General features: G+C 40.5%; 1 protein-coding gene across 1 annotated transcript; it reads right to left on the bottom strand.

The window, feature by feature from the left end:
* Nucleotide 1: 1 nt before the first annotated feature.
* On the bottom strand, nt 2-14,921 carry itpka (inositol-trisphosphate 3-kinase A). The gene is made up of 7 exons (XM_061697193.1): nt 14,382-14,921; nt 6,638-6,734; nt 6,328-6,541; nt 4,306-4,510; nt 2,430-2,531; nt 1,474-1,545; nt 2-839 (listed from the first exon to the last, which is right to left on the bottom strand). Exons 1-7 carry the CDS (start codon nt 14,625-14,627, stop codon nt 636-638), a joined length of 1,140 nt encoding a protein of 379 aa, XP_061553177.1. The 5' UTR covers nt 14,628-14,921; the 3' UTR covers nt 2-635.
* Between the last annotated feature and the right edge of the window lie 649 nt (nt 14,922-15,570).

Genomic DNA, 15,570 nt, shown 5'->3' with positions numbered 1-15,570 from the left:
GTCAGGATGCCACAATAGTGTTTTACTGTTAAAAGGTAAAAATCAACAGCATTTCCCTTTATACTGTAGTTACACAAACATTTGTCTGAGCCATTCTAACATGGTAGGGGGTGCGGGGAGGTCATGACCCCCCCCCTCCCGGTGGATGCCACTGCACCTCTGTAAAAACAAAGTGTCGTGGTCACGTGTTGCTCATATTAGTAGATGATTCCTTCATATTTTAAAATGAACAGCAAACGTTTGTACTTTTCATATGTTATGAAAGGCTGAACTGAAAGTGTCATATTGTTTGCTCAGTGAATTGTTCTCAGTAACCTTCGTGACAGTTTACATAAACGCGTCAATTAGTTTAATGTAAAAGGTCAAGATTACCGTGGGGAATGTTGGTCAACCATACTTGCAAAATGATTGAGACACAATAATCAATTACGCAATCCCCTTAGTTCCCTTAACAGCCCTTTAGGAAAATTGTATACTTCCAACGCTGTATTTTGTCACTGGATGTCCCAATATTTCTGTCCACACAGTGTGCACTCCTGCTTTCCTCCAAATAAAAACCACTTGTTCCACTTTCATTGCTCATTAAAAGCCTGGCGACCTTTCCCCCACTTGCATGTCCACAGTCCAAGCCAGGCTTATTCACTGCTCACAGCCTCCAGGGTGCGGATGAGGTTTTGCAGGCCCAAAAGGTACCCGTCCTCGCGGTTGCCCTCTCGCCAGGGAACGTCGTGCTTCAACACGTGGCCCTCCGGCAGCGCGGTGCTCTTGCCAAAGTCAATGATCCACACCTGAGCGTTGCAAGTGTGGTCGTGGATGAAAAGCAGAGAACTGCCGATGACCTGGAGGAGGGAAAACGACACCTCTCAGTATCACACAGTGCAGCTCCACAGCACAATAATAAACAGATTGTTAAATGAGTGGTGTAAAACTAAGCGATATACACTGACCCCCACGCAAGAATAGGGACCAAGCCCCATGGTGAAAATTGACTGCCTCCTAAAATGTTAACAACTGCCTCAAGTAATAGTTGAAGCCCTAAATATAACCCAAAACACTTTCATATAATTTCACTCATTTTACAACATCACCCTGAAAAATAAGCAATTTACAGATTATTTGAATCTGAAAAAAAAAAAAATTATATGCACCAGAAGTGCAAAGATGCTGGCGTGTAGGGTGGCGCTTCGCAGCCTGTACAAATACCAAAGGAAGGGAGTTTCACATTTATGACCTACAAATGTTTTTCATGCAAATATTTACTGTAATTATGACTTCACTACTGCGTTGGCGTAGGTTTATTTCGACTATGGCACTTGTTCCCGCTTTTGTGCAAATTCGGGTCACGCCGCTGCCGTAGGAACAGAACTTTGTTGTAAACTGCTCTTGTATTGCATCTTATTAGATTTTGCCAGTCATCATGTAAACCAGGAGTGGGAAAATGTTTGTGCTCATCATCGTCTTCATCATCATCACCTCATGCTGCTTGAAGAACTGTGACTTTTTCAGCGCCTGTTGGATCTCCATCAGTCTGCTCAGGTAGGACTTCTGTGTTGAAAAGAAATCCAGATATGCACATAATGAGTCCACAAAATGTATTTAACTTAATGAACAAATCTGTGTTTTTGGGACCATACCACGGTGGGTATCAGTGACAGCAATATTACCAAGCAGATGCTAATATAGGTAGATGGATAAATGCAGCAATGCCTCTAAAATTCCACGAAGTGACTGTAGCCCTGCAAACACCTTCCGAGTCTGGGCTGAATAGTTTTACTTCATTTTACTTTATGATACAGTGGTCTTTATATTTGTGAGGTGATGTGATGATAATGTTCCCTATGGGAAAATTATTTTGAAATGAGAACAACTTGGAAGTAAATCAGTGTTACAGTTGTGTTCGATTTTGGAGCGTCAACGGTAATTAGATATTATATATCAGTGTATCTGATAAAACAGAAGCAGATGTGGACACCATCTATATTTGAGAAGTGTGTGAATATTTGCTTTGTGCTTGGAATCCTTCGGGGGTTTTGCTCACGCAGTTCAAACAGCATGACTTGGCTTCATTTATTTAACTTTCTTCCACAGCCTGACAGATGTTTGCAGATGTGCAACCAAATCCTGATCACGGACTTCACCCAAATGGAGTCAAATTGTACTTCAAAAAAGATAAAAACTTGAAAAGTTAAAAATCCTCTTATTGCCTGGTTATCTTTTAAGTATATGCTGCAAGATGTTTTCTTCTCACTGCAGTTTACTACTGTAAACTACTGTTAATTCCTGTAAATTCCAATTTTCTTTAGCATTTGTCAAGCGTCATACTCTCCAGCAAGCATAAAAGCCTGCAGGTTTGCCTTGTATGTGTTCGTCCTTCCGTGCAAGATTCTGATTTTGTCATCTTTGTTTGCAGTTGTGCGCCTGCCACATACTATAATGTTGACGTTGCCTCCGACAAAGTCCTTGAATAACTCCATGACCTCCTGCTCCGACCTGGTCTTTTTGAAGTCGGTCCGACATGTGCCGTCACATTTCTGAACACAAGAACGGGACACAATAAGGTCAGGTAGAACACGATCATGTCAAGCAAACTTTAAACTTTGTTTGACTTGACCTAAGAAAAACACAAAAACACTTTTTGTGATAACTTAATAATATGATGGTGTATTGACAAATTGATTACAGATTTGGAAAGCCTGCATCAAACCTTTTCATACGAGGTATGACACAATGAGCTTTGTTAATAGATTTTTGACACAGTTGAACTCAAGGCTCTCACTTTGAAAGTAAAACAGTGGTGGGAAGTAACGAAGTGCAAATACTTCATTGCTGTACTTAAGTTGATTCTCAAGTATCTGTGCTTTACTTGAGTATTTATTTTACCGATGGCTTTTTACTTCTGGTGCCTACATTTGAAAACATATATCTGTACTTTTTACTCCTTACTTTTTCAAAACTGGCTTTTTTTAAAAAACTATATTTTTTTTTAAACTCGAGTCATGATCTTGAGATCTTATAAGGAGGAAAAAAGGGACAGTGGCGATATGGAGTAACATGAACCAAAGCGACTTAACGACGATGCCAAAAGATTTGGAGAAGAAAGATCTTTCCCATCCATTGCCTTATTTAAGAGAATTGTTTGATATCGGCTTATAAACATTTTTCTGGTGAATGTCTTGTGCTAACCTAAAAACCACCAACTTCTGGCGCTCAAAAATTGTCCGTCTAATGTGATGTAATTTTTTTCAGTTGTTATTATTAGCTAAATTAGCTTTTTTTGTTGTTGTTGTTGTAGTGGAACCGCGGTTTACAAATTTTATCTGTTCTGTGAAATTTTTCCAAACTGAGGTAATGTTTCCATTGAAATGAATCGAAATACAATTAATCCATTGCAGCCCTAGAACAAAGTTATAATTTGCTGTGTGGTTAAAAATAAATATTGTAAAATATAGATATAAGTCAAAACAAACTTTATTATGGGGACATAACATGGTGTGTTCCCTCGCAAATCACCTTGCAACATCTTGCCTTGTCACATTCTGTATGACTTAGGAACCGCATCGCTCGCAGTTTCCATGGCGAATGTAAACAACAGCGTGTAGCAACGAGGGGAGGGGAATCACAAGGTAACATTAGACCACAAAGCCTCGCTAACACTATCACCGGCGAGCTCTCATACTGTGGTCGAAGGTGGAACCCGGGCACACTTTTACTTCTCTCAATGCGGGGTCACACTCGTTGGCTGTGACCGGTGCTTCCTTCTTGGAGTGAAAGTTTTTAATAATATCGAGCAAAAAAAATGTAGATACCTGCAATGTGATGTTTACGTTATGTGAGAAAAACAACAGCCTTCCACAGCCATGCCAAGACTGTTTGTAAAGCAAAAATAGCATGTGAAGGTAATTTTCCTTGAAAAATTAAGTTTGTAATCCGAAATGTTCGCGAACTGTGTTGTTTACAAATCAAGGTTCCACTGTACTCAGTTAACAACGTTAGCGAAGCTTTGGGAGAACTTTGTTTTGATAGCATAAAAGTTGAGCCAATGCTAGCTAGCGCTTAAAAGCAACATGTGACATGTAACGTGACATGTAATTCAACCCCCCTGTCTTCTCGGTATATTTCAGAGTCTGTGCTTTGTTACTTTTCAGTTTGAGAGTTAAATCAGTACTTCTACTACTTCCCAGAGTCATTTTTTAAACAAGTACTTCTACCTAAATACAGGGTGAGTACTTTTAGCACCTCTGAATTTAAGGTTAATTATGTCAATGTGTTTTAAGAGGGGACGATATTGTGGCCCTCTGTCTGTACCTTGATGCCGTCTATCCTGAAGCCCATGGTGTTGCTGGAGCTGAGGCTTTCCCTCCACTGCATGTAGCGAGGTTTGGTGACGCCACATTGAGAGTGTTCCTGGGCGGTCGGGCCTTCGCTGTCCACTTCCACCATCTTCTTGTACAGGTCCTCCCTCGGCTTGGGCCGCTCCCGTGCTCGAACCAGTTCTTCCTCCAAGTAAGTTCTGCAGACAGGAGGAGTATGTTTACACGCCGTCGGCAGTTTTTTTTTTTTTTTTTAAAAAGCGGCAACAGTCCAAAATGGCAGAGGCTGTTTACATTCAGGGCGTGCATTACTTTCACTCTGTGTTATTGACAAGACTAGTGATGCTTTGTTACATTGGCACATTGACAGTGTTTTCACACTAGATAGCTATAAACAAGCGCATGTGACTTTTCAGTTTCAGTTTTTGAGCTCCACTTCCTCTTCTCTGCAGAGGGGAGCAGAGACGAAACTCCAGCGAGTATTGTTCAGCAGAGAGCGTTTGTGCAAGTGAGCAGTTTTGAAAGTATGCGGTTAACAAACAAAGGGGAGTCTTCAGGGACACCCCGAGTGTGTGAATATAATGCAAGTATGCCATCATACAGCTAGTGTGTGGACAGGAACCTTGTTCATGAAGTGTTTGCTGTAAGAAAAGGGAAGTAGAGAGGCCAATCTGTTTGTGCGTATTTATGTGTATGTGTACATGATGCTGTGGCAGGCCAGGAAGTCAAGCATAAAGTGTGCACTTACAACAGGTGTTCCCTTAAAGAGCACTCAACTTTAAGCAATAAATACTATCACTAGTCTCTACATCTCATTTAAAGCAACAACAGTGTATCTAACAATCTGAACTTCCAAAGTATGATGGATTTTTGGCAGCACGTCTGCCTCACAGTTCAAGTCTAAGCTGTGGTTCTCCTGTGTGGAGTTTTCATGTTCTCCCCGTGCTTGTGTGGGTTTTCGGCGGGTACACTGGTTTCCTCCCACATTCTAAAAACAGGTAGGTTAAATGAAGACTTTAAATTGTCCATAGGAGTGAATGTGAGTGTGAATGGTTGTTTATTTTTCCCAGTCCAGGGTTTTGCCTGCTTCTTGCCCAAAATCACCTGAGAGGTGCTTCAGCTCACACGCAATCCTAATGAACACAAGCAGTATAGAAAATGGAAGGATGGCTGGATGGTGGATTTTAAGAAACCCTTTATCAATGACGGCACAGTGGCCGACTGGTTAGAGCGTCTGCCTCACAGTTCTGAGGGTTCGGGGTTCAATCCCTGGCCCCACCTGTGTGGAGTTTGCATGTTCTCCCCGTGCCTGTGCGGGTTTTCTCCGGGTTTCTCCGGTTTCCTCCCACATCCCCAAAACATGCATGGTAGGTTAATTGACAACTCTAAATTGCCCGTAGACGTGAATGTAAGTGCGAATGGTTGTTTGTTTGTATGTGCCCTGCGATTGGCTGGCAACCAGTTCAGGGCGTACCCCTCCTCCTCCAGCCAGGCTACAGCTCCTATTAGCACTAGGATACATGAGTGTTCAAGCTGGACAACCACATCTGACTGTAAGTCAATAGAATTATATGATTTCTCCCAATTGTAGTATAAAAATACTTGAAATATAACAAAACACTGGGGTTCTTTGGTTTAACAGGGGTTCGACGTTGAGGTTACCAACGGCACGCAATGATCTACTGTACGATGCGTCGTCACACGGCACAAGACGGCACGCTCAGTTACCACCAAACGATTTTTCCTTTGATTGTTTTATATTTAAGTTTTTCGAATAAATATTTACTGTAATTAAGTCTATACTACTGTGTTTTGGAGGATATTGACTTTGCACAAATTCGGGTTACCGTAGGAGCAGAAGACCATTATAAACTGATGACCTCCTACACATATTAGCATGAACTATTAGTATAAACATGCTTTGATGAAATGTCAATCTGTAATGATAAAATAAGTGCCCCTTTAGACATAGCTCACTTATAGGAAAATAACCAATACATTGCAAAGCAAAGCCTACCTCACTCCCATCTTGCAGTCCATGACATTTGGAAGGTCAAAGGCTGCCAGCAGGTCAGCCATGTGGATGAAAGACTCCCCGTCTCTCTCCACCACGCCATGGTATGCAGGCACGAACGGCAGTAGCGCGTCACCTCTCAGCCTCTCAAAACACTGCACCTCATTTTCGGAAAATTTCTTCAGAATGCTGCCCTCGTCAGCCGATTTAAAGTTGCCTGAGATAACACGTTATGCCTTCACTCAGCCTGGTTTTATGATTATGATGTAAACTGATGGGGGGTGACGGGGAATTTCAGGTGGGCCAACCTTACCTTTATGACCAGCGAGCTGCACCCAGTTTAGCTTTCTTCTCTGGACGGTGCTGAATGGCCAGTGGACAATGGTCTTCAACTTCCACCATGTCTTGTTCTGATGAACACATGCATGATTACAAAAAAATATGTCATGTCATCAAAATATCTAAAGTCTTTCTTTTCCTTTTTCTTTTTTAAGGCAAAGGACATTTCCAAACAACAACAAAGTGCAAGAACAGTAGTTTCCATAGTCCTCTATTTTTGTTATTTTCGCCCAGCTCCAGACAGAGGTCAAATTGGGTAGTACAGAAATCCCTTCATGATTGTCCATATTCACTTGACCTAAACAGACTTCGCCCATTTGTGCTCAAAGACCTCTTTATACTTCTATCTTTCCGCATGCCTAAAATTCACACTATAGCGGTTTACCAGTTCCACAGAGACGTTTCATGTGCTCTGCAGGAGGCAGTAGTGTGCATTTAAGATGGCCGTAATATACAGTATTACAGGCATACAAAGAAGGATGTATGGCGATGTGAATACAGCCGGCCATAAATAGTAACGTTAGTAAATTATGCACAGGATGTTGAGTGTTGTGAAATTGCAGCGGTTGTAGTAATGTACTTTATATCAGTAATGTAATGTAATGTCTTCACTTGTTGTTCATCTGCTGGCTTACATGCGCTCACTCAACTTGTTAATACAGAGCTACACTCCACTCCCAAAAAATTTGATGTAGACTGAAAACATTTTGATTTGACATCAAACGATGAATATGAGACAAGAGTCAACAGTTCAGCTTTTATTTCCATGCATTTACATCTGGATCTGATACACAACTTAGAAGATAGCACCTTTTGTTTGAACCAACTCATTTCATGTGAACAAAAATGTTGGAACATGTGACAGACAAGTGTGGTTGCTTGCATTGATTATTACAACAACAAAATAGCACTGAACGTTTATGCTCAGGAGTCACTGATGGTGTCGTGGTACAGTCGCCTGACTTTGGTGCGGGCAACGTGGGATCAGTTCCCGCTCAGTGACGGTGTGAATTTTGAGTGAAAATGGTTGTCCGTGTCTATGTGTGCCCTGCGACTGACTGGCGACCAGTTCAGGATGTAGTCCGCCTTTCACCCGAAGTCAGCGGAGACAGGCTCCAGCACCCCGCGACCCTAACCAGGATAAGCGGTGTTGACAATGGATGGATGGATGATTTATCCACAGTTCAGATTTGGGTTTTGCCTGTGAAGACTACATTTCCAAGTATGCTATAGTTAGAGGTGTAAACAACATGAAAACCAGACAGCTGTGTATGGGTGAAAAAGAAACAATTGTGAGGCTGAGAGAATATGAAGAAAAATATATCAGAATCATGGCAAACATTGTGCGTACCCAATTCAACCATTGAGAATGTACTGAAGAAGAAACCTCAAAAATTGTGTATTAGATGCAAACACACACACACACACGCACGCACACAAGAAAAACAAAGTGACAGCTTGCATATTTTACAGAGACACACAGAGGTGGTTCACACTGTTCAGGGAACTGTCTGTTTTATTTCCCCGCCATAAAAGTGGAAAAAGCTGAAATCTGATATATACATTAAAACAGTCACACTTCTATAAAACATGACAAACACACTGTGGTAGATAAGGTCATTCCCAGGCGTCGATATGCACTTTTGACATGTTGTCTTTCTCTATTGACATATTGGGGATGTCATGTTATTCTACATGAAGTGATGGAAACAGGAAATGAAACAGGGACTTTTGTCTTACACTAATTACTTGTCGAGTAATTCATATGCAAAATGTTTCAATAATACAAGGAATTAAGAGCTAACATGCATTTTTTGGCTTCCTCCCACATTCCAAAAAAACATTGCATGTCAGGTTCATTGAAGACTCTAAATTGCCCATAGGTGTGAAAGTGAGTGTGATTGGTTGTTTGGTTGTTTCTCAGTATGTGCCCTGTGATTAACTGGCAACCAGTCCAGGGTGTATCCTGCCTTACCAACTTGCGCATCGCAAATTTAACGAAAAAAGCCAAAAGATGGGGCTGCACTGTGGATTTCTGTGCAATTGTAACTCCACAAGGTTGAGCAACTACTGTACACTCAAAACACAATTTTATGTACTTATTTATTTGTAATTTGACATTTTGTTTTCACCAACTTGCACATTGGAATTGGATGACAAAAGCCAAAAGACTTCCATGCGATACACTACAACCATGCGATAATTCTATGATATGTTGTTAAATATGGTGTGCTTGGCATGTTTTTCAGTCAGCACTGCAGTCCTCTTTGTGTTTGGCCAGAGATTCCTGGCGTGTGGGACAACAAGTTTGACAAAGCAAAGCTGATCCAAGCGGTTGCCCATGGCAATACTGCCAGCACAGGCTGCAGAGGCTCTCACTTCCAAGGAGGGAAGTGAACAGGCAGGTACTAGACAGACACACAGACACACTCTATGACTAATACCTGGCATATCAAAGTGTGCTGGGACGTTTGAGGAGGTGATACAAACTCATTAGCATGTTAGCAGTAGAAATGACGAGTCTCTTCTGATTGCTGAACTTGTGAAATACTGCAGCTTAATAGTGATGTGTATGTAATATTCACTTCCTGTAGTGGTGCCTTGTTAAATGTCAACGCTCATTTGCTTTATGGGGGGGGGGGGGGGCATTATTACACAATGTTATGTTAGTGTTCTCTTGTGCGTATTTGTGTGGGTGGAGAAGGCCACTGAATAGATCCGCTGATCCACACAATTCCCTTTGAAGCGATATTTCTATATAATTTTGAGGAATGTTGGATGGTAGTAACGTGTGAATGTGCACTCTTAACAGGTCATTTGTATTGACTATGTTTAAGAGAAAATGACAAGTGTAGACCTTTTTATGGAGAAGCGAGGAGAATGAATGCAAGGGTAAAGTCTAGTGGTGACAGTGTTGACATAGAGAAGATGAAACACTGCAGTGTCTATTAGCACACTCTACCTCGCAATTCTCTTGAGTCTGAACTACTATTATGAGAGAAATCCAAACTCTTCATAGCAAATATTGTCTGACTAAGATGTGTCTACAAATAATTGTTCTTCGGCCAAGAACGTTAACATAAACACACTTCCACCCTCGGCTTCTGTTAACTTGAGGCCACGCCCTCAACACCTGAAGTATGTGTGCCTAAGGAGGGGAGCAATTAAGGAACATTTAAACTTCAAAAGGCTGATGATATTCTATTAGCGTGGAACCTCTTAGGTCCAACACAATCGCTGGACATTTTTCTTTACCAATAGAAAAACAAAAAACAAAAAAAATAAATATATATATATATTATTTTTATATATATATATCCGTCCATCCATCCATTTCAACACCGCTTATCCTGGTTAGGGTCGCGGGACGCTGGAGCCTATCCCAGCTGACTTCGGGCGAAAGGCAGACTACACCCTGAACTGGTCGCCAGTCAGTCGCAGGGCACATATAGACACGGACAACCATTCGCATATAGACACGGACAACCATTCGCACTCACACTCACACCGTCACTGAGTGGGAACTGAACCCACGCTGCCTGCACCAAATATATATATATATATATATATATATATATATATATATATATATATATATTTATTTTTTTTTATTTTTTTTTTATTTATTTATTTTTAAAACGATAAACGATCACCGATCCGATCACAAGATGGAGCTATGTGTCTATTTAAATGACTTGTTCATTTACTTTATATACTTGTGTACTGTATACTGAGTAACTTCAAAAGTATTCTCTAGTCCAGTGATTCCCAACTAGTGTGCCGTGGCACATTAGTGTGCCATAAGCGGTTGTATATAAGTTTGTATATAAGTTTATATACAACCGTTAGCAAAACGATTGTATATAAGTTTATATACAACCGTTAGTGCTAGCACTAGCTTGCTCGACTACATAATGTTTTGTTGCCTGCTTGTGAGCCGTATCGTATTAAAAGTACGTGAACACACCTTAAGCAAGCCTTAAATGAAAGTCCTTTTCCAAGCACCGGTGACCACCACCACACGTTTTTCCCCATTTTGTTCTTATAATACACACGTCGCGACGTCGTTCCCATGGTAACGAGTGTATCCGGTCACATTTGAGTTGATAAAATTAAGCCCCGTGGTCGTAAAAGACGGGATGCGAAGATTTTATTGCAGTAATCTGACCAATTTGTTTTGTAGTCTGATCCAGGCATTACATGCTGATTGTCTCTGACATGTTGTGTGTCCCACACCGCTGACATGTGTTTTTTTTTTAAATAACTTTATTGGCCGTCAGACATTTACAGGAGTATGTCAAAAGACACGCAACAAGGCTAAAAATAAACTAGTTTTTGGATTCAAATATCCTGTACATGATGGCGACGTGGAGTAAATGTCTTTTGCGGAGCAGATCAATTATGTCATTGATTGGATCGGCGAATTATGACATTAAAGCTGATCAGCCGATCAGCATAAAATGCTAATTATCGGCCGATACCGTTCAAGCCGATCAGATCGGTGTAAAGTCCTATATATGTCCTCAACGGGTCCCCCCCCCCCCCCCCCCCCCCCCCCCCCATCTGTGGAAAGCCTTGAAAGAACATGAGAAACATGAGGTACCACATCAGAGTTTGACAAGCCGGAAGACAACACTCTGGCTCAGCCGTCGCAGATATCCTGCGAGACTGCAAAAATTTAGAAAGACTTGAATATGCAAAATAATGGCCAAAATCCCATGGCTCACAACATTTCGGGCAAGTGGGGATTTCCTGGCCATCGGGAAAATAGTGTAAACATAGATTTTGATGCGTATTTGTCCTTAAAATGTCAAAAACAATCAGGGGCATTTGAGTTGAAAGGTTGCATTGTATTTCCAAAAAAGAGAAGTTAAAGGATGTGTTTGTATTGTCATGAAGTGGCTTTCTCCTCAAAAGGTGCCCCGAGGTGAACGAAACTTGTTGTTTCAGTTCATGCGCACTGCTCGGCTCGTTAAGGTGATGAAAGCCTTCGCTAAGACCTAATGACATTGTTAGATGATTATCTTTTATAATGGGAAACAGTATCTCTGCCTTTGTCCAATATGTCTATATTATGACGTCAAACAAGACAAAACGTACATAAGCACAGGACGGACAGAGGTCTAAAACCTCAAAATTGTAGAAGTGGTTTATTTCCTGCATGACACCTCTGCTGAAGCGCTCAAATTGACATTTTATGGCACTTGGAAATCAAGCAGGCAAACATACTTTTATCACTGTGTAATTGGCCCCTTGTTTATTGTCTGAAAGAGATCCTTCAGGGGGATGTTGTTTGCTTACTGCTATTTATGTGCTTCACTTATTCTGGGGTTAGCCTAACAAATTAAGCCCTCTGTGTCATGGGTGTGTGTGTTCCGGTTTTTGTCTTCCCCCCGTTTCACACACACCTGCTCCTGTGAGCATCTTCACCACCTGTGCCTCGTTCACCCTAATTACCCCTTGTATTTAACCTCGTGTCTCATTCCCTCTCGTCGCCAGTTCGTTGTACCTTGTCGTCGCGTTCCAGCATTCCTTGTTTCCACGTCACAGACTCACAGTAAGACTTGACCCTGTTCCGATTATCGACCTCGCCTCTTTGCCTCATGTTTTTGGATACTGTTGCCTTTCTTGGATTGCCTGCCTGTGTACTGACCTATGCCCGTATATTAAACCTCTCTTTTTGGAAACTCTCCATTTGTTTTGGAGTCGTGCATTTTTGGGTCCTATCCTCTGTTCCGTTCATGACACTCTGTAGTGTGAGTAATCGTAGCAATGACAGCACAGGTCAAGTATCTCAATCAATTCATTAGCACTGTTGCTTTCAGTTGATTAATGCATGAAATGAAATGAAGACATATCAATCTACATGTGTAAAATGATTCTCTCACAGGAAAATCCCAATGGAACAGTTGGACATGTCAAAGATGTGCAGTCTCCCATCTTTGGAACTCTCTCCCTACTTCTGTGATGCTGCTTACTTGGAAATTTATTTAAAAAAAAAAACTCTTCAAGCACCATCTGCTCACCAAAGCATACATTTAGTAATATGAATACAGAAGACACAGATACACACACTTACACACACATCCACACCTACCTATGTAATTTTATTTGCCCCTTTGTGTAATTAATTTTTTTTAGGCCGTGAAAAAAAATGCAAGCTACTATTATTAGGCTATTATTACCATAAAAGTCACTCTTCAAACTCAAAGCACGTGGGCTAGACCTGCCCCCCCCCCCCCCCACAAGTCATTTTATGTGGCCCGCGAAAGCTTTCCTCAATTATTTGCTGACCTCTATTTGAAACGAGGCATAAAAATGAACCCTCGCTGTTCAAGGGGTTAGCGACCAAGACCCACATAGCAAAAAATTTGGGAATAACATGAAAATTTTTGTAATTGCCAATATCAATGGTTTAAACGCTACAGTAAATGTACCCTACACTTTGATTCCAAAACACTTTAACGCAGGCCTTGTTTGATTTTACTACCTTTCAACTTGTTCATGGACATTTTTGGCATAGTCTGTTATTAAAATTGAGATTTTTCTGTTTTTTTTGCTACTTTTACAGCATAAACTTTTTAACTTACTAAAATATCCATTAATTTGTATTTTTTAACCTTTTAAATTCCAGCTTGTTTATGCAATTTGCAGGTTGTAATACACCCTCAAAAAGTGACATTTTCATATGTATATTCTCAGTACCATAATTTTTTCTTATATTGCTAATTGTAAAGTGGATCTGTGGTATTCGTGGACATAGGGACCAAACTCGACCATTAATAGAGAATATTTGCAAATAATTGACGCACCCCTAAAATTGATTACAGTTGCCTGTATTAAGAGTTTAAACTAGGGATTTTATTTTTTATTTATTTTTTTAACCGATACCAGTATGCATATTCACTCGAGTACTCACTGATAGATAAAAGTTAAATTAAAACAATGACATATAATTGTGAACAAAGACTTCTTTCTGTCTGACGTACACGAAGATTCACTGATGTGTCGAACCGCCGCAGGGTAGCGCTGAGAACTTGCTAGGAGGACTTACTCAATGTCGTCTTTTTTTTTTTTTTTTTTGTCTTAAGTGCCGGAGGCTGGTATCGCCAACCTTCACGAATACACGTATCGTCCTGATATCGATACCTGGTGTCTCTACTCGCTCATCCCTCGTTTAAACTAGTGCTGTACCCTGATGATGATGAATTACAGTAGCGGTGTAGTACGGTGTAAAACAATCAATGTTAACAAAGTGGCCAGTATAGGGCACAAAGGGTTAATAACATTTCAAGCCAAATGCAAGGGCTATTATGTAATATGATTAATCGTTCCAAAGGAGAACATATTTGGCATGGGACAAGAGGTGTAACTGGCTTGCGCACTAGCCGCACCCACACCTAGTCAGTGAACAAATACAGTACAGCTCAGCTTCTAGCTGTAGTAGACGTCATGGTACATGTACAAATGCAATTTTATGAGCATTTAAACAGACAGATAAAGCTTAGGTAATAAACAAATTGAATTATTAGTTTTGTTTATAACATAATAATTCACACTGATCAAATTGTTTTCTTTTTCAAGTTCCTAAAAAGAAGGCAAACAATTTGCACTTTACTAAAAAGAAGAGATGGTATAAATCATGTATTATATACATTGATGTGGTTTCACCGTTGACACCCGTGATCGAATTCCACTTCTCATAATGGTGGACTCACCTCTCCAGTGTCCACCAGGGGCTCCAGAGTGATGATGCCTTTACTTTTGTTCTCGTTGTCGCTAAGCAGGTCATCCTCTGATTCCACTGCAGAGGAGCCGGTGGAGGAGACCGAGGAGGTGGATAGCTTTCTACACAGGCTGCCGTCCACCTTCTCGGCTTCCCCCCAGTCCTGCTGCTGCATCTCCCGCGAGAAGCCGCCCCCATCCGGGGTGATGGTCACCTGCGGTACCCGGTGTGCGTCCATCACAGTTCCGGATGCGCTCGCCGGTTCGATTCGCGAGACCCACTGTGGGAGTTCATCGCAACTCTGTGGGAATCACTTGTCAAAAAAGTCAGCCCGAAGTCATGGGAGTTCCTGCGCTCTTTTGGGTGGCGTTGAACGCGTCGTGACGGAGCACGACAATCACCTGCTCGAGGTTCGTGTTGCCTTCACGAGCTTCGGGCTTGTGCGGAGACTTACAATATTCGAACGGTCCACACGACTTCCTCGTTGCTTCCGAGCAAGCATCCCCGCCACTGAGCAGTTTGCTCACTGTGCTGGTGCACGACGCGCGTTCTTGTGGTTCACGCCTGCGCACTCAGTCCACTGACTGTGTGCAGTAGGGTAGATGGGCCAGGCACTGTTCATTCGTAGATGAAGTTAAAAAAAAATCAATCAATCAATCAAGACAAAAATGTATGGTTAAATGTGTATGTAAACAAATATTTGAATCATAAAATTATTATTAGCATTTGTTTTGTTATAATTAATTCATGATTATTTTGCCAATTATTTAATAGAAACGCATACAAAATTGTTAAAATTACGTTAGTTGTATTTTTAGTTTACAGTATTATTTTATATTTGACTGATTACAATAATGTTTTTACCAAAACAAATATAAATAAATAAAAAGTGTTAAAAGTATAAAATAACAAAACGAATATATTCATGTAAAATACGTTTTATAGTTTTAGTTAGTAGTTATAATAGTAATAATATAATATAAAATTAAATAATAGTTTTGTTGTAAGATGATTTATTCTCGTTTTTGTTATTATTAATTAATTTAATTATAATTAATTTAACAATTGTTTAATAAAATTAAAACAAAATGTTAAAGGTGTATATATATATATATATATATATATATATATATATATATATATATAAAACTGTTCATTTGTTTAAATATTTTATATTATTA

Source organism: Phycodurus eques, chromosome 14, assembly GCF_024500275.1.
Source record: "Phycodurus eques isolate BA_2022a chromosome 14, UOR_Pequ_1.1, whole genome shotgun sequence".
In the NCBI taxonomy this organism is placed as follows: Eukaryota; Metazoa; Chordata; class Actinopteri; order Syngnathiformes; family Syngnathidae; genus Phycodurus; species Phycodurus eques.
The sequence above is the reverse complement of the archived record's forward strand: the minus strand, read 5'-3'. Positions and strand labels throughout refer to the sequence as shown.